The sequence below is a fragment of the Macaca mulatta genome, chromosome X (assembly GCF_049350105.2).
Source record: "Macaca mulatta isolate MMU2019108-1 chromosome X, T2T-MMU8v2.0, whole genome shotgun sequence".
NCBI classification, from domain to species: domain Eukaryota; kingdom Metazoa; phylum Chordata; class Mammalia; order Primates; family Cercopithecidae; genus Macaca; species Macaca mulatta.
Window position 1 is genome coordinate 113,671,723 of NC_133426.1, and position 19,406 is coordinate 113,691,128.

A 19,406-nucleotide genomic window follows, 5' to 3' on the forward strand; every position below is an offset into this window, starting at 1 on the left:
GAATTACATATCATTTGCTTGTTGGTATAATGTTGAATTGTTGTTGTTGTCATTAGAGTGGAAATTAACTTTAGACAAATTGCCAAACTCGCAAAATACTACAAATTATTCAGAAAAATGGGACAAGGCAGCAGGGATATTAAACATTTTAAAAAGGAAGCACAATAAAAGCTATCATGTATTAAGCACTTGCTCTGACAAGTTATTAACTTTACATGCATTTTTTAAATTTAATTCTCACAATATCCCTGATAGGTGGTATTATCCTTCCAATTTTGATGATAAGGAAACTGAGAGCTGGAAAGATTAAAATTTGCCAAAGATCACATCGCTAATAAATTGCATAGCAAACTGAAGTCTAACTCCAAAGCTCACATTTCTTTATATTCTTCCGTACTACCTCAAAATTACCACACCATTCAGTTTACTTGTTTTTCCCACTGATCTGAAGAGGATGCCTTGCCAAGGCCTGATCCCTACTTTGTGAAAACAGTCTTAGGCTTTAAACTGAAGGAGCATTGCAAAAAGTACCTTTTAACCGAGACTGGGTAATTCACAAAAACAAACAGCACCTCATAATTTGTTTAAAGCTACACCTGGGATCCCTTTTCAGCTTTTCTCAGGATAGCCAGGAAATATTCTTTACCAGACCAACAAGCTAAAGGCCATCTTTAACCCTTCACACACTCAAATCACAAACACAGTATTAAAAGCAAAAGACAAATCACCTAAAAATTTAATTATAAAAGGAGTTTAGAATGTTTAATATTGTCATCAACTATGCTTTTAACAGAGAGATAAAAAATAGGAAGAACATTATTTACCTGTTAAAGCACAGGTAGGAAGTAAACTAAAGCACCCAACTTTCTGTTTTCCTTATTATTGAGGATGTTTTTTTAAATGGCTGAAGCCACATTTTCAGAGATTTCTAAATGCCAGATTTAAACAATTTCAACTTTTAATAGCTCTTGGAAAACAATTAAAACAACAAATAGGAAAAATAATAGAACTCAAAATGATCAAGTACTTCTTGTATTTACTATATTTTATATATATTACGTATATTACAGTATAATTACTATATATTACAGTAGAGTAGAACCACCTCTACCTTTCTTCACTTACATCTTTCTTATACAGAAACTCTTTAACACCCGGTTCCCAGATTTTCCTGACCCATTATGAACCTCATCTCTGCCCCTGGTTGTTAATAAATGTAATTTGGGTTATTTATATGTTTTCAGCTTATACTGAAGTGAAATCTAAGGATACTTCAAAAGGAGATGAACTTTCCAAGGAAGAATTACTTTATTTCAGCCAGCTCCAGGGTAAATACCTCTTTAAAACTTTATCTGTTTTGATGATTAGTCACCCATAAAGATCTTGTTGACTTAGATATACTTTACCCAGCTAAAATTGGGCTTCATTTTACCTTATGCTTTTTTTGTATTACCACAGCACTTAGCATGGTCCATAAATGTTTGACCGGTTAACCAAATTGCATTTGGGGACTTTGATTTATGGAATTTCTTGCTTATTGGAGACTCAAAAAAGTATTTTGTTTCTACTTATGTTGCAGAAATTTCTAAAATGTATTAGATCATTTTCATGCCTTGATAAAATACAATAGAATATTTGATGATTAAAGGTCATAGCTATTTTTCAAACAGTGAATACTTATTATAAATCACTGTAGGTGTAGGAGACAGGGATGAGTCTGTCTCCAAGACAAAATTTAAAGTGATATGAGCTTATTTTTGTGTCCTTTAGTTTATTTTCATAAATATTCAATGTCCTATAGAGGGATGAACCCTGATTAATGTATATTTGTGGTTATTATATGTTAAAGTGTTTGAACATTAAGTTTGAAGGGACCTTACAAATCTCTTCCTTTTATAGATAAAGGCAAGTTAAGTCTCTTTCTTTTATAGATAAAGGCACTGAGGCCCAGAGAGAAGTGACTTGTGCAAGGTTTCACAGTGAGTTATTGCCACAGTCAGGGCTTTGTAGCACACTCTTCTGACTTCCAGTATGTGCTTTTTTCCACCTGATAATAAAAGTAATATAACTGTATTTAAAGAAAGTCACAAAGAAGAAAATACTACTCAGAAATAAATACTTAATATTTGGTATACTTCCTTCTAAGATTTTTTAAAATATGGATTTCCCCCCGGTGTTCTTTTTACTGTGAAAGTTTTGGAATATTTTGTCTTCTGATGATAGGTCAAGTCAGCTAAAATTTGTTTGCAGAACTGAATAAAGTAATGTGCTTATATGTCTATACGAAACATTATTTTACTTTCAAAGAGTATTTGTTAAACATCTTACAGAATGCAATTGCATCTTTTCTTCTAGTTTCCAAGCCTGAAAATGGGAAGGAAGAAGAATCAGCAAAACACAGCCCTGAAAAAGGTACTATGATCTAGGAGTTATCATTTAATTTATTTAGTTATTGTTTATGTAAATAAGGATAGCTACAAAGGGGGAAAAGATGGATTCCTTTTAAAGGCTATTGATGTCTCAGAAATTATAGAAAATATGATAGTAAATGACCCATATTCATTTAATTTTATTATTTTAAAAAGATTTATTTTTAATTTCAAAAGTAATAGGTAATTCTTGGAAAAGAAATTCAGACAGTACATAAGTCCTTTTGCCTTCACTCAACCCTACCCGAAAACATTTTTGCCTATATCCTTTTCAGATCTATTTCTGTGTATACACAACATATGCAGACATCTCTCTTTTTAAAACAAAAATCCATAAGTACTGTTTTATAATTTCCTTTTTTGATTTTGCAATATATCATGGACATCTTTTAATGTCAGTATATTTGTATCTTAAACTCTTTGAATGAATAAGTAGTGTTTCAAATTTTTGAAAAAGAGCCACTACAGACCACTTCGTTTTGTTTATTTGTTTGTTTGTTTTGAGATGGAGTCTTGCTCTGTCACCCAGGCTGGAGTGCAGTGGCATGATCTTAGCTTACTACAACCTCCGCTTCCCAGATTCAAGTCATTTTCCTGCTTCAGCATTCCGAGTAGCTGGAACTACAGGCACCTGCCACCACACCTGGCTAATTTTCATATTTTTAGTAGAGACAGGGTTTCACCATGTTGGCCAGGCTGGTCTCAAACTCCTGGCCTCAGGTGATCTGCCCGCCTTGGCCTCCCACAGTGGTGGGATTACAGGTGTGAACCGCCGTGCCCAGCCCACTTTGGTACAATATATGCATATTAAGAACATAATATAGAATCTGTTTTAAACTTAATAATATACATGAGAATGAATACATAAAATTTGCATTATTAAGTCGGGGTGTATTGTTTTAATCTAAATATGTCCTTTCTCCCTCTCTCACCACATCTTCACTAGTTCCTAACCTTCCCAAAGTAAACGTTTTAGTCTAAACAGAAATGGGAAAAGTATTCTGAGAGCCAGTGGGTGAAATGAAAGGTAATTTCAGATCATTTCCTGGATTAAAAAAAAAATAGACTCTTATATCTCAGTGAAATACCTTTTAATCATAATTATTATTTTTGAAATTTGAGAAAGTATAGTGGGCTGTTCCTTATGAAATGGTTTTACTCCCTTTCTTCAGGCAAAGGGAAAATTGATATTCAAGCATATCTAAGTCAATGGCAAGATGAGCTTTTCAAAAAAGAAGAAAACATTAAGGATTTACCAAGAATGAATCAGGTATAGCATTTTCAAAAAGAAAATTCTAAGTTCTTGCTTTTTTGTATGAATGTGGGTGTAACCTCCAAAATAGCTAACATGCTATTCCCAAAATAGTTAAATAATCTATGTATTATCTAAGTTTCAGATGAGCATGGAAGAGTGGGGAGAAATTTTTTAATGATTTTTTTTTATTTTTAACACTTAAATGTGTCTAGTGTTTCAGAGAATTCTTCTGCTATGACATGCACCTATAGAAAAAATATATGTGTAATATATTTCCAACTTTATTGGAAATGTTAATTTATTCAGTAAACATTTGTTTACTGTCTACCAGATACCAAACCCAATGCTAGGTACTGGGAATGATAAATTACTGAGATGGGTCACACCCTGGTTCCTACTGATCTTATATCCGAACATAATCCTCTTTTTCTTATACACTGCCTAATCAAAATATGTTCTTCTTTTTTTAATTAAAATCTGGTTAGTACAGATACGGAGGATCCCAAGAACTTTACCAAAATGAAAACTGTCAAACAACTTCATATTTTTCAGTGGACTGTATCATTTGACAATTGAATAAGTACTTTCTAAAATGAGTCAGTATGATATATTTATTCTAGAATTATTATAAATGAACAGTACTATTGTTTAGGGAAAAATTCTCTCAAAGTGCCTTTTTTCCTCTACTCTCACACCACAACAATAACAATCATCAACATAGAAGAAAACATCTGTGGCCAAATGTGTGGGGGTTTTCCCCACCACCAAGCAGTAGATACCAGCTGAGTGTCCTCCAATTAAATTCCAACACTATCTACCTAGAAATAGTATGAGATCCCACAGGTTGAGTGTTCAGTGCCCAAGACTGCTCCCTCCTTTCCCCCAGTAACAAGTCTGATCTCCTGAACTCCTGGCTGACCAACTTAAAGTTGGGGTTCCCACTATCCCTTCTTTGAGTTTGATTAATTTGCTACAGAGAGACTTACAGAACTCAGAGAAATCCTTATATTTACTGGTTTACTAAGAAGGATATTTTAAAGAATACAGATAAACAGCCTGAAGAAGAGATACATAGGGCGAGGTCTGGAAGGGTCCCAAGCGCAGGAGCTTCTGTCCCCATGGAGTTGGGGTGTGTCACCCTCCCGACATGTGGATGAGTTCTTCTTTACCTTCCTCCTGTCAGCCTCCATGCATTCAGCTATCAGAAGCTCCCTGAACCCAGTTCTCTTGGGTTTTTATGGAAGCTTCATGTCAGCATTTCTTCCCCCAAGGATATGAGGTACAACCCTTTCTAGGGAGGGTTTAAGACCACCTATCAGAAAGCTACTCAGGAGGCTGAGGTAAGAGAATCACTTGAACCTGGGAGGTGGTGGTTGCAATGAGCCGAGATTGCACCATTGCACTCCAGCCTGGGCGACAAGAGCGAAACTCTGTCAAAAAGAAGGAAGGGGAGGGGAGGGGAGAGGGAGGGGAGGAGGAGGGAAAAGGGAGGGAAGGGAAGGGGAAGGGAGGGAAGGAGGGAGGAAGGGAGGGAGGAAGGAAGGGGGGAGGGAGGAAGGAAGGGGGGAGGGAGGAAGGAAAGGGGGAGGGAGGGAGGAAGGAAAGGAAAGGAAGAAGGAAGGAAGGAAAGAAAGAAGGAAGGAAGAAAGGAAGGTTGGAAGAAGATTAGAGTGGGGAGAAGATTCTGTTTTCTGACGCCTGCCCCTGTGGCCTAATACACCCAACATTATAAGACAATACTGTAACAAAGGACTATGGGAGTTGTGAACTAGGAACCCAGAAAAATATATTATATATATATTTATATTTATATAGGAACACTAAAACTGTAGATTAATTAAGAAAGAAAAATGTTACAATATATTATCATGAAGTGTATCTTTTGTATATGATTTTTATTTACAAGTAAACTTTTCTGGTAGGATGATTGACTTGTAGAATTCTTATGTTGGAATTGCTTTTGTAAATTGACAGGTATCTTCTAGGAATATCTATGGATCATCAAGGTGCAATTAGCAGGCAAACCCGTTTATCTGTCAACTTAGGCCCCACTTCAGCCTTTAAAGAGAAACATGTCCAAATGGGTCCCTTGGACTGGGCACGGTGGCTTATGTTTTTTCTATCCCAGCACTTTGGGAGGCCAAGGTGGGAGGTTTGCTTGAGTCCAGGAGGTCGAGGTTGCAGTGAGCTGTGGTTGTGCTACTGCACTCCAGTCTGGGTGACAGAGCAAGACTCTGTCTCAAAAAAAAAAAAAAAAAAAAAAAGTGTTACTTGGAGTCACCTTGTACTACTAGATAGTCCCAAAACTTATTCTTCCTTAAATTTTCTTTTTTATTTTTGAGACAGAGTCTGGCTCTCTCTCCCAGTCTGGACTGGAGTGCAGTGGCACGATCTCGGCTCACTGCAAGCTCCGTCTCCGGGATTCACACCATTCTTCTGCCTCAGCCTCCCGAGTAGCTGGGACTGTAGGCGCCCACCACCACGCCCGGCTAATTTTTTGTATTTTTTTAGTAGAGACAGGGTTTCACCATATTAGCCAGGATGGTCTCGATCTCCTGACCTTGTGATCCACCCACCTTCTGGCTGAGCTACCCACTCCAGCCATTTCGGATTAAGTGGAACTCATTTTTAATTGTTACAATTGGTTAATGAATGAATGATTTATGTGTAGGGAAATACGGTGTAACCATAATAGGTCCTTTACCTGATGTACACAGCAAGTCAGTAAACCGAGACATTAGGTTGCAGCAGAGAAAGAGGTTTGATTGTAGGGTTGCTGAATAAGATAAGAGGAGGCCTCAAATCCCTCTCCTCGAGGAGTTTGAGACTAGGGTTTTTAAGGGGTTTGGAGTGGGCCATAGTGTGGAGATCATTGGTCGAAGAATGCAGGGTGTAATCATTGGACAGGGAGATGAAGAAACTATTCTCATGCTGGTTTTGTTCTTCTGTCGGGGTCTTCAAACTGGTTTGCATCAGCTATTTTGCTGGAATTCAGGATTAAACTTCTTAATTCTTAAACAAAAGCCTTATGATTCTAATGTCAGTGACTTTTCATTACATGGAAGCAGGTCCAAGTACAGCCTAATTTATGCATAATTATAACTATATTTCTGTCCAGAATTCTTGTTCACCCTGTGAGGACAGCTCCAAAGGGACTTTGCCTAATTAGAAGTACCACCTGGCCAGCACAGTGGCTCATGCCTGTAATCTGAGTGCTTTGGGAGGCTAAAGTGGGAGAGGATCACTTGAGGCCAGGAGTTTGAGATCAGGCCAGGAGTTTGAGATCAGCCCAGGCAACATAGTGAGATCCTGTCTCTACAAAAAGTGTGAAAATTAGCTAGGCATGGTGGCATGTGCCTATAGTCCTAGCTACTTGAGAAGCTGAGGTGTGAGGATCACTTGAGCCCAGAAGTTGGAAGCTGCAGTGAGCTATGATGGCACCACTGTACTCAAGCCTGGACAACACAGCAAGACCTTGTCTAGGAAAAAAAAAAATAGCACCTAACATTTAAGTAATGCTGGCAGGCAAACAGTCCAGGAATTAGTCTGGATAAAATGTACTGCTATTAGGCAATAAGTGAGAGCATCTAAATGAAATTTCCTTCCATGCTTCATACTCATCTTTTTTTTAAGATGGAGTTTCTCTCTTGTTGCCCAGGCCGGAGTGCGATGGCATGATCTCGGCTGACTGCAACCTCTGCCTTCACGGTTCAGGCAATTCTTCTGCCTCAGCCTCCCAAGTAGCTGGGATTACAGGCGCCTGCCACCACGCCCAGCTGATTTTTTGTATTTTTAGTAGAGACGAGGTTTCATCATGTTGGCCAGGCTGGTCTCGAACTCCTGACCTCAGGTGATCCACCTGCCTCGGCCTCCCAAAGTGCTGGGATTACAGGCGTGTGCCACCACGCTTGGCCCATACTCAACTTTCTAGAACCAAGATTTATTTTGGGATTAATCACCAGTTCTTATAATTTCTAGGGTGAAGCTTCTATGGTACAAATCCTATATAGGAGACTATTCACTTCTAAGTTCTCTTTATATTTGCTAAGTCTAATATTCAAATGTGATATTTTCAACTTGTGTCTTCTAGTCTCAGTTTATTCAGTTTTCAAAGACCCTCTATAACTTATTTCATGAGGACCCTGAAGAAGAATCATTGTATCAAGCCATTGCTGTTGTAACCAGCCTTTTACTCAGGATGGAAGAAGTTGGAAGGAAACTACATAGCCCTACATCATCAGCCAAAGGATTCTCTGGTACTGTCTGTGCTTCTGGAGGACCCAGTGAGGAAAAAACAGGGAGCCAGTGGTCATTTGCATTTGAACAGATTCTTGCATCGCTGTTGAATGAACCAGCATTGGTGAGGTTTTTTGAGAAACCCATAGATGTAAAAGCCAAGCTGGAAAATGCAAAAATTTCTCAGTTAAGGTCTAGAACCAAGATGTAAATCCCTAGGAATTGCCTATCATAGACCACCAGTTTACTAAGATTCCTGTAGCTGTCAGCTTGATTCCTGTGAGTAGGGCTCAGGGATTTATCTTGTTAAAAATGTGTCTGAAGGCCAAAATATATATCCAGAAGCACAATGCATCATTCCTTTGTTGTTGATAATGGGCTTTGTTAGCACTTTTTTAAAAAAACAAAAAACAAACAAAAACAAACCACATTTGTTATCTCAAATGTTGATGATATTCTCAAATACAAATATACTTTTTTATATTTCACAATATATGCAGTATCAGGGGAATATGCTAAATGTTACCACCAGAGGGCACAAGCATATCACTTTTAGTAAGGAAATTACTAGCTTGTGTTGCTATTTACATATGAATTACTGATGATTTTGAAAAGACAGTGTTATGCTTGGGTGTTAGTGAGGCTGATATGTCATGTCAATCGATAAACCCTACTTTCCAAATTTTCTAGAAGATTACCATTTGGGGCCCTTGTTTTCAAGTTATCTAACTGAAATATTATTAACTTTTTAAAGTTAATCTCATTCAGTCTTCTAGTAATAAATGGTTTTTTAAGTACCTTCTACAGTCTTCCTACCTGAGGGGTTCAGAGGCTGCTGACTCACACTGCTAACTGTTACTGATAAAAGCAAATCAATAACTCTAAATTCTGGGCCGATATTAAGAAAAAAACAATATTGGATTTGGATTTAAGCTGGATAAAACCAGCCTTCTGAGAAGGGCTAAGAAATGGTTCAATTAAATGTATAGGTCTTAAGAAATCACTAGAAATTCTGGGCACTACTGTTTGTGGCATTTGTCTCAGAGTAGCTTATGACTGCTTTGGTTCTAGCTGTAGATTTTGGATTTTCACCAGTCATGTGTTAATTTACATTAGATAGTAAAGAATGGCTACACTAAGACTGAATTATCTTATAGTCTGGCAAGCACATAAAGTATACTTGTATGTAATGATTGCCAGGGTAACAGAATTGCTGACATCAGTCTAAAAAGTTTTGACTATCCAATTTAGATGTGTAATTTCTATATACTTTATGCTGCTTGTATTTCAATCATTACACAGACAGTCCATTTGGAGATAATGGGCTTTGTTAGCACTTAAAAAAAAAAAAAAAAAAACAGCAAACCACATTTGTCCACTGTCCTGTGCTATTCCTACCAGGGGCAATTTATTAATCAATTGACTTAGGAAATTGGGGGAGAAATCATTCATTGGAGCGTCTTTCTTTACAAAAGACGTTGGTTATAAGCTCTTTGACTTTTCTAGATGTGAAACCATGAAAGGGCAGACCTCCTTCAGAGTGACTCAAGAGGTCTCCCTTTCTTGGAGGGAGTTGGTACAGTCAGCCTTTGGGAAGAATCCACTGTGAACAAAGCTCAACACATGGGGCTTCATCGCCCATAGAATATGTTATTTTCAAAGAAGTTCAAGAATTTTCAAGTTGAGCCTTTGAAAATTCCATAAATTGGTTTTAGCTAAACACTTACCAGTAGTATCTTTAAAATGATTTAATAAACCTTGTCTTTTCAAGGAAATTACCACTTAAAGAGATAGTTGGTAAATAAACATCTATGCCTTTTCTCAGAAATGATTTGCTGAACTATGTCCATATTTTAGAGCTTAGTTAATAGTTTATATGGAAACTACTATACATCTGCTATTATGCAATGATTGTTAAATTACACTGAAGTAGCTCCAGAAAGACACATGTATACAAGGCACTATTGTACATACTTTGTTGAATATTTTGTCAGTTGTATTTACAAAGAAAGGTACTTTCTTAAGAGCATATGTTATTAATATTTGATATGATTTTAAAGTCAGAACAGTACAGATTACTGAGTATATTTTAGCCTCGATTAATTAAAATTCAATACTGAAAGAGATTTTTTGAGTTGCAAAATTTTATAAATGCAAAGCAAAAAGAAAACATTTATTTTCTGAGTCTGCAGGAGAAACAAACTAAACATTATAGATTTTTATAGCTGCTATCTTGTTAACCAAACAGGTTGTTCATAATATTAAAAATCTTATGTAGTTGTGTTAAACTGAACCAGTTCATTATACCTTATACATTAAATTAAATATGTTATAAGGTGGCTTTACTTGTCTTTATAAAAATAAATATTATATCTACTAAACATGAAAAATGGTTTACTTAAAAAGATTAATATTGTTTATCATGATACCTTTTTTTCCTTTTTCTTTTCTTTTCTATCTTCTTCTTTTTTTTTTTTTTTTTTGTCTTTTTATTGAGACAGGTCTCATTCTGTCACCCAGACAGACAGCTCTCATTCTGTCACCCAGATTGGAGTGCAGTACAGCCTTGATCTCTCAGGCTCATGCAATCCTCATATCTCAGCCTCCCAAGTAGCTGAGACCACAGACACACACCACCATGCCTGGCTAATTTTTTTTTTTTTTTTTTTTTTTTTTTTGGTAGAGATGTGGTCTCCCTATGTAGCCCAGGCTGTTCTCAAACTCCGAGGCTCAAGCAATCCTACCACCCCAGCCTCCCAAAGTGTGAACTACAGGTGTGAGTCACCATGTTAAGCCTTTTTTTTTCTTTTTCTAAATTTCAGTTCACACAGAACTATGATATATTTTTACTTACACTTAACTCAGATATCACTTGAGGACTTCCCTCTTGTATCAGAATTCAATTGCAGAGAACTAGTTCACTCTAGTTAGTTTAGTCAGGAAAAGATTGATTACTGGATATCAAGTGGCTTACATAATTACCAAGAGGATAGACTAACTTGAGCTTTCAAGAACAACTTCCAAAGACACACCACTATCAGGCCACCAAGGGAATTGCTAACTCTTCAGTGATAAGGACACTGCTACTTCCTTTGCTGTCATAAAAAGCCATCACTACTGCTGCTACCTCAGGAACCATGCTTCAACTGCTGTGATTTACACTAGCAAAATAGATGACAGGCACCCTGCCTCTCATCACCCACAAACTCATGACTAAATTGCAATAGAACAGCCAAACATCTTCACAACTATGTTTAACAGCAGAAATGGCAGAAACATAGCCAACACCTCACTCCTGTCATTCAAGTCTCACATGTGTGCATCTGATTAGCCTCTAATAAATCCAGAATCCTAGTTGCAGAGGAATCTGGGAAATTTAGCTTTTTAGCCTCTACAGTATAGAAAGGCAAACTAAGAGGGTGGAAAGCAAATTGAACAGTGTGTTTGTTTTCTATTGTTGCATAACTAATTCCAGCACACATTTATTATCTCACCATTTCAGTGGGTCAGGACTCTGGGCTCAACTTATCTCGACCTTCTGCTTAGGATCTCACAAGGCTGCAACCAAAGTGTCAGCCAAGATGGTTCTCATGTGAAGGATCATGTAAGGAATAATCCACTTCCAGGTTCACTCAGGCTGTTGGCAGAATTCATTTCCTTGTGGTTTCCGGTCTAGGGCAACAGCTTCTTGCTGGTAGTCACTTGGCAGCCACCATCAGCTTCTAGAGGCTTCAGTCAGTTCCTAACAGCTGCCCTCACCTTCTGTGAACAGTTCTCTGCCACATCGGCTTCCCCCAAAATGGCCACTTACTTTATCAAGCCAGCAAGGGAAGTCTCTAGAGCAAATCTGCTAGCAAGACAGTGTCTTCTATAATGTAACATAATTACAGCCATGACATCCTATCCCCTTCACCATGTTCTGTTGGTTAAAGGCAAATCACAGGTCCTGCGCACACTCAAGGGGAGAGGAGCAAGATTGATGCATGTGACACTGGGGCCCTGTAGCTCCGGTCCCTAAAGGCAAGGCAGATTATTCCAGTAACTACATTCCTAGGCATATAACCATCAAAAGAAGCACATTTTATCCTATCTCTCACATTATGCTGCAGTTTCCACTTCTGCCATCAGAACTACATATTTCTCCCATCCCAGAAACATCAAGCAATGTATTTCCCAGCTCCTAATTCTACTTGTCTTCCTTTTGCAGGTAATAGCATTTCTTTATGACTACTTTTAAGGTCTTGATCTTTCTAGTGTTCTACAGTTTCCTATGATTTATCCAGCTTTAAAAAAAATCCTGTTTGAGATAAATGATTAAATTTTGATAATTGAATATCATTTTCTAAGACCTCTCTACCTTCGGCATAGTCCAAACAGGCAAGTTAAAGGAGGGTATGATAGAAATCACCCCCACCTGCCATACACACACGTTCTTCAAATCTTTGGTACACACTCATCTCTGTGATTTCCCTAGACAGACCCAACTAATTCTACTTGGCCCTTTCTACCACAAAAAGTTCTTACTACACTGATCAGGGAGCAGATGTAGTATATCTATCAATTGCTGATTGTGGCTATTTCAAGTTGTGCATTCATGAACCAGGAAATAGCTATATAATATATTTGCAAATACACTAGGTCCATTGTAGACTGATTCAAGATAAAACTGTATCTCTTGACTCCATAAGCCCTGCCTCTGACCACTAGTTAACCACTGTGTTCAAACCCCTTCTAATCTCTCCCAGGAATGAATGTGAACTCAGAGTCAGTGTCAAATAATCTCTGAAAGTCCAAGTCATTTGCCCAGTGCAAATTACCCTGGTAAATGGCTCCTCTTCCTAAAAGAAGATTTACAACACATGCTCATGGTGTTGCAAAATCCTTCCTTAAGGTTACCTGGTTTTCCTTCAGGAGCCTCTGAGTGTGTAAACTGACTCAGGTCTGCAAATTGGGTGAAAAACCTTAAATCTCCATAATGATTACTCAAATTAGATCTTTGTTCACCAGACTGCAAATATTTTGCCTATACAAATAAAGTAGGAATTAGTAGGCTACCATTTATTTTAATCTAAGAGACCTGAAGAAAAATTAGCCACTACCAAACATCTCTGTAATTCAAAACATATAGATTACTTCCTTGGCCATGCTCTTATCATGCTCACCATGCTCACCTCATCTCTAGTCATTAAGTTCTACCACTTGGTCTCTGCCATTCTAGGTTCCCATTATTCTCATAGGAATTAGCAAGTTCCTGACAATGGCAGCATGAACTAAGAAATTAAGGAGACCTACAAATAATATTGTTAAAATGCTCATACTACCCAAAGTGATCTACAGATTCGATGCAATTTATATGAAAAAATGACATTCTTCATGGAAACAGTAAAAAATTAAAATTCATGTTTGACCACAAAAGACCATGAATAGCCAAAGTAATCCTGAGCAAAAGGAACAAAGCTGGAGGTGTCATACTACCTGACTTCAAAGTATACTACAAAGCTATAGTAACCAAAACAGAATGTTACTGGCACAAAAACAGACACATAGACCAATAAAACAGAATAGAGAACACAGAAATAAATTTATGCATTTATAGCTGACTGATTTTCAACAAAGACACCAAGAACATACATTGAGGAAAGGATAGTCTTCAATAAACGGTATTGGAAAAACTAGATAGCCACATGCAGAAGATTGAAACTAGACCTCTGTCTCTCACTATATACAAAAGTGGAGTCAAAATGGATTAAAGACTTAAATATAAGCCCGGAAATGATCAAATGACTAGAGGAAAACATAGGGGAAGTGTTTCATGACATTGGTTTGGTCAAGGATTTTTTTTTTTTTAATAAGACACAGGTGACACAATTAACACAGATGACAAAATTAAAAATAGACAAATGGGATTACATCAAATGAAAAAGCTTCTGCATGGGAAAGGAAATAACAGAGTAAAGAGACAACCTACAGACTGGGGGAAAATATTTGCAAACTATCCATCTGACATGGAGCTAATATGGAGCTAATATTCCGGAATATACAAAGAAGTCAAACAACAGCAAAAAAGAAGCAACCCAATTGAAAAATGGGCAAACCACCTGAATAGACATTTCTCAGAAGAAGACATGACCAACATATATATGAATAAATGCTCACCATTTTCATCAGGGAAATGCAAATCAAAACCACAATCAGGTATCACCTCACCCCAGTTAGAATGACTGCTATCAAAAAGACAAAAATTAACAAATACTGGTGTGAATGTGGAGAAAGGAGAACACTTACACAGTGTTGGTGGGAATGTAAATTAGCATAGCCATTATGGAAAACAGTGGGGAGGTTCCTCAACTAAAAATAGAACTACTGAGGGGAGGGGAGAGGGATTGCATTGGGAGTTATACCTGATGTAAATGACGAGTTGATGGGTGCTGATGAGTTGATGGGTGCAGCACACCAACATGGCACAAGTATACATATGTAACAAACCTGCACGTTATGCACATGTACCCTAGAACTTAAAGTATAATAATAATAAATTAAAAAGTTTAAAAATCCACCCCTGAATAAATGCAGCATTGTGGATAAGAATTAGAGATATATACACAAACCCAGGAAATTTAAAATAAAGGATTCCACAGCAACTATTTTCAAATAAATGTCACAAATGTATTAAAGTTATGAGAAACATGGTACCTGAGATATGACTAGGCAATTAAAAGAAATGTCATTTTGAATTCTCTGACATGTAAAGTCTTAACTGTATTTTGACACTATTTTAACATAAAAATAATAAAGAATATAATTTATAAGCAAAAAAAAAATAGAACTACCATATGATCCAGCAATCCCTCTTCTAGGAATATATCCAAAGGAAAGGAAATCAGTACGTCTAATAGATATCTGCACTCTGATGTTTGTTGCAGCACTATTTACATAACCAAGATATGGAATCAGCCTAAGTAATCATCAATGAATGAATGGATTTTTTTAATGTGGTATATTTTCACAATAGAATACTATTCAGCCATAAAATAAAGTGAAATTTTGTCATTCATGGCAACATGGATGAACCTAGAAGACATTATGTTAAGTGAAATAAGCCAGACAGAGAGAGACACATACTGCATGATCTCACTAATATGTGAAATCTCGAAAAAGTTGGTCTCATAGAAGAAAGTAGAAATCGTGGTTACCAGAGGGTTGGAAGGGTAGTGGGGAGGAAGGGATGGAGAGAGATGGATTAGGGAGTACAAAGTTACAGTTAGATAGGAAGAATAAGTTCTGGTGTTAGAATATTAGGGTGACTATGATTAACAATATTTATTATATATTTCAAAATAGCTGGGAAAGATGGGAGACAAGGTTTTGAATGTCCTCACCACGAAGAAATGATAAATATATGAGGTGATGGATATGCTAAATACCCTTATTTGATCATTGCACAATGTATACATGTATTGAAGCATCACACTTCACCCCATAAATATGTACAATTATTATGTGTCAAAAATTAATTTTAAAAAAGAAGTTAAGGAGACTTAATTTCACCATAAATCATAGCCTACAAAAGACAGCCACTGTAGCATGTTTCAAGGATACTGGGACTCCTCTCATTAAGGTAATTTTCAATGCCTTGAGTAATAAAGCATCCTCTGGTCCCTGTTGGAAGAGGGACATGGTTAAAATGTAAGTGACTGAATCATATAAATGTACTCCAATGTTTCTGTCTCCTTAAGTCTTTGGAGTACTTCCTCTTCAGCATGCCAAGGAATATCTGCCATATCAACTTCATTTAATATGGGCTAGTTTTGAGCCTTGGCTTCTGTCAATCAACTGATCAAACAGAACCACTTCCAATTAGGTAAGCTAGTAATTGAATTTAGACTCTCTGGTAAATATGCAGATGTTGGTCTATTTGGCCTATCAAAAATTATTTTTTTCTTCCGTGGTATACCATTCTAAGACACATTTCTACACATATTCTTCAGACTTCTGTCACTGTAAATTAGCAAAATTTTGCAATTCTTGTCTCCTTCCAGGTCAGACTTCATATTTGTACCCTTGGAGCATATGCTTATCTGACTCTAGTTACAAGTCTGGAAGCAATAAGAGGGGGTAGGGGTGCTTTATGAAGAAAGTTTACATTCCCCTAAAAGTAAATTCAGAGTGTTCAAGGAAGGCAGGACCAGCCTTATCAAACCGGGGCTGCTTCTGCTGGCAAAGCACACTTGTTGGTAAACTACTTAGAGTTATCTGAATCTACCCAAATGTACCCATTTCTTTAAAAAAATATATTATTATACTTTAAATTCTGAGATACATATGCAGAATGTGCAATTTTGTTACATAGGTATACATGTGCCGTGGTGGTTTGCTACACCCATCAACGCATCATCTACATTAGGTATTTCTCCTAATGCTATCCCTCCCCTTGCCCCCCAACCCCCCGACAGGCCCTGGTGTGTGATGTTCCCCTCCCTGTGCCCATATGTTCTCATTGTTCATCTCTCACTTATGAGTGAGAACATGCGGAGTTTGGTTTTCTGTTCCTGTGTTAGTTTGCTGAGAATGATGGTTTCCAGCTTCATCCATGTCCCTGCAAAGGACATGAACTCATTCATTTTTATGGCTGCATAGTATTCCATGGTGTATATGTACCACATTTTCTTTATCCAGTCTATCATTGACAGGCACCAAATGTCCCCATTTCTATTCTTGGGTGGTCTCACTCTATCTTGATAAATATCCTTACTTTCACAAAAATGAGCTAGTAAGGCTGTGAGTTCAATGTATACTATAATTTAATGACCCATTATATCAGACTCTGGCCAATTTTCAACTATGTCAGTTCTACATCAACAAGAAAAAAGGGAATAGAAACTCATAGTTGTCTGTTTCTTGTGCTGACCATGTAAATCCCAGTGTAGCCATTTTGTTTCTTTAAACTCTAGAGCACAGTTAGAAAAAGTTAGCCCACTTCACAATTCTTGGGTTCATTATTAATGCCAAAATAATCTGTAGTGGCAGTTACCTGGTTCATCTAGCCTTGCCTTCAATAGGCACATGGACTACCAACGTCCCATATTATAATACTAAAAGAATTATCACTGCTTTCAAACTCAACCAGATAATTTAATCTCCAGTTTCCTATTTCCTTGAAATGTTATCACCTGCAAGCACTCCAGGTACTACATTCTTTATTTATCATCTCAATAGATGCAGAAAAAGCGTTTCATAAATTTCAACATCTTTTCATGATAAAAACTTTCAACAAATTAGGTATAGAAGGAATGTGTCTCAACACAAAAACATGTATGACAAACCCACAGCCAACATCATACTGAGCAAGGAAAAGTTGAAAACTTCCTCTAAAAACTGGAACAGGACAAAGATGCCCACTTTCACTATTCTTATTCAACATAGTACCAGAAGTTCTAGCCAGAACAATAGGCAATAGAAAGAAATAAAGGGCATTCAAATAGAAAAGGAGGAAGTCAAATTGTCCCTGTTTTCAAATGACATGATCTTATATACAGAAAAAACCTAAAGACTCCACCCAAAAATTCTTAGAACTGATAAATTCGATAAATTTGCAGTATACAAAATCAACATACAAATATCAATAGCATTTTCATACACCAATAATGAACTAGCTGAAAAAAAATCAAGAAATCAATCTCATTAACAATAGCTATTAAAAATATAATACCTAGGAATAAATGTAAGAAAGTAAAGGAAAGATCTCTATAATGAAAACTATAAAAGACAGATGAAAGAAATTGAAGAGAACATAAAAAATGGAAAGACGTCTCATGCTCATGGATTAGAAGAATTAATACTGCTAAAAGGACCATATTTTACACAAAGTGATCTACAGATTCAATGCAATCCCCATCAAAATACCAATGACAGTCTTCACAAAAATATAAAAAATAATCCCAAAATTTGTATGGGACCAATAAAGACCTTGAATAGCCAAAGTAATCCTGAGCAAAAAGAATAAAGCTGGAGACATCACATTACCTGACTTCAAAGTATACACTACAAAGCTATAGTGGACAAAGCAGCATAGTACTGGCACAAAAACAGACATGGACCAATGGAACAAAATAGAGAACACAGAAGTAAATCCACACACCTACAGCAGAGTTCGTTTTCAACAAAGGTACCAAGAACATATTGGGGAAAGGATAGTCTCTTCAATTAATGGTGCTGAGAAAACTGGATATCTATATGCAGAAGAATGAAACTGGACCCCTCCCACCATATACAAAAATTAACTCAAATGGATTAGAGGCTTAAATGTCAGACACAAAAAATATGAAACTACTATAAGAAAACATAGGGAAAACACTTCAGGACTTTGGCCAGTGATTTTATGGATAAGACCTCAAAAGCACAAGCAACAAAATCAAAAATAGACCCAATGAGACTATACCAAACTAAAAATCTTCTGCACGGCAAAGGAAATAATCAGCAAAGTGAAAAGATAGCCTGCAGAGTGGGAGAAAATATTTGCAAACTATTCATCCAGCAAGGCATCGATATCCGGAATACACAAGGAACTTAAGCACATTAAAAAAAAAAAAAAAACCTCAAATGATGCGAAAAAATGGGCAAATAAGGTGAATAGACATTTCTCAAAACAAGACATACAAAATGGCCAACAGGTACATGGAAATATGCTCAACATCACTAATCAGGGAAATTCCAATCAAAACCACAATGAGGTATCATCTTACCCCAGTCCAAATAGCTATTATTAAAAAGACAAAAAATAACAAATTGCTGGCAAGGGTGTGGAGACAAAGGGACCTCTTTTATTGTTTTGAAACAGGGTTTCCATCTGTTGCCCAGGCTGGAGTGCAGTGACATGATCACTCACTGCAACCTCCGTCTGCCGGGCTCAAGTGATCCTTTCACCTCAGCCTCCCAAATAGCTGGGACTATAGGTGTACGCCGCCACCACGCCCAGCTAATTTTGTATTTTTAGTAGAGACGGGGCTTCGTCATGTTGCCCAGGCTGATCTTAAACTCCTGGGCTCAAGCCATCAGCTCACCTCAGCTTCCCAAAGTGCTGGGATTACAGGTGTCAGCCACTGTGCCCGGCTGAAAATGGAACTCTTATATACTGTTGGTGGGAATGTAAATTTAAAAATTAGCCAATATGGAAATCAGTATTTAGATTCCTCAAAAAAAACCTAAAAATAGAAAACCATATGATCCAGCAATACCACTACGGGGTATATATTCAAAGGAAAGGAAATCAGTATGTCCAAGAGATATCTGCACTACCAAATTTATTTCAGCACTATCCACAATAGTGAAGATGTGGAATCCACCTAATTGTCCATCAACAAACAAATGGATAAAGAAAATGTGGTACATATACCCAGTGGAATACTATTCAGCATAAAAATAATGAAATCCTGTCATTTGTGACAACATGGATGGGCCTAAAGGATATTATGTTAAGTGAAATAAGC

General features: G+C 37.0%; 1 protein-coding gene across 5 annotated transcripts in view; it reads left to right on the forward strand.

Moving 5' to 3' along the window:
* TBC1D8B (TBC1 domain family member 8B) overlaps positions 1-10,259 on the forward strand; it is a 67,184-nt gene extending 56,925 nt beyond the window's left edge. For 2 of the 5 annotated variants that reach the window (XM_015127958.3, XM_077989566.1), the window contains exons 18-22: positions 1,245-1,328; positions 1,932-1,979; positions 2,356-2,412; positions 3,602-3,699; positions 7,775-10,259. In XM_015127958.3, coding sequence (XP_014983444.2) covers positions 1,245-1,328; positions 1,932-1,979; positions 2,356-2,412; positions 3,602-3,699; positions 7,775-8,131 — 644 coding nt within the window. In that variant the 3' untranslated portion in view covers positions 8,132-10,259. The remainder of the gene's footprint in view (positions 1-1,244; positions 1,329-1,931; positions 1,980-2,355; positions 2,413-3,601; positions 3,700-7,774) is intronic. The other 3 variants (XM_028842456.2, XM_015127959.3, XM_028842457.2) reach the window with 3 other exon arrangements.
* The last annotated feature ends 9,147 nt before the right edge of the window (positions 10,260-19,406 follow it).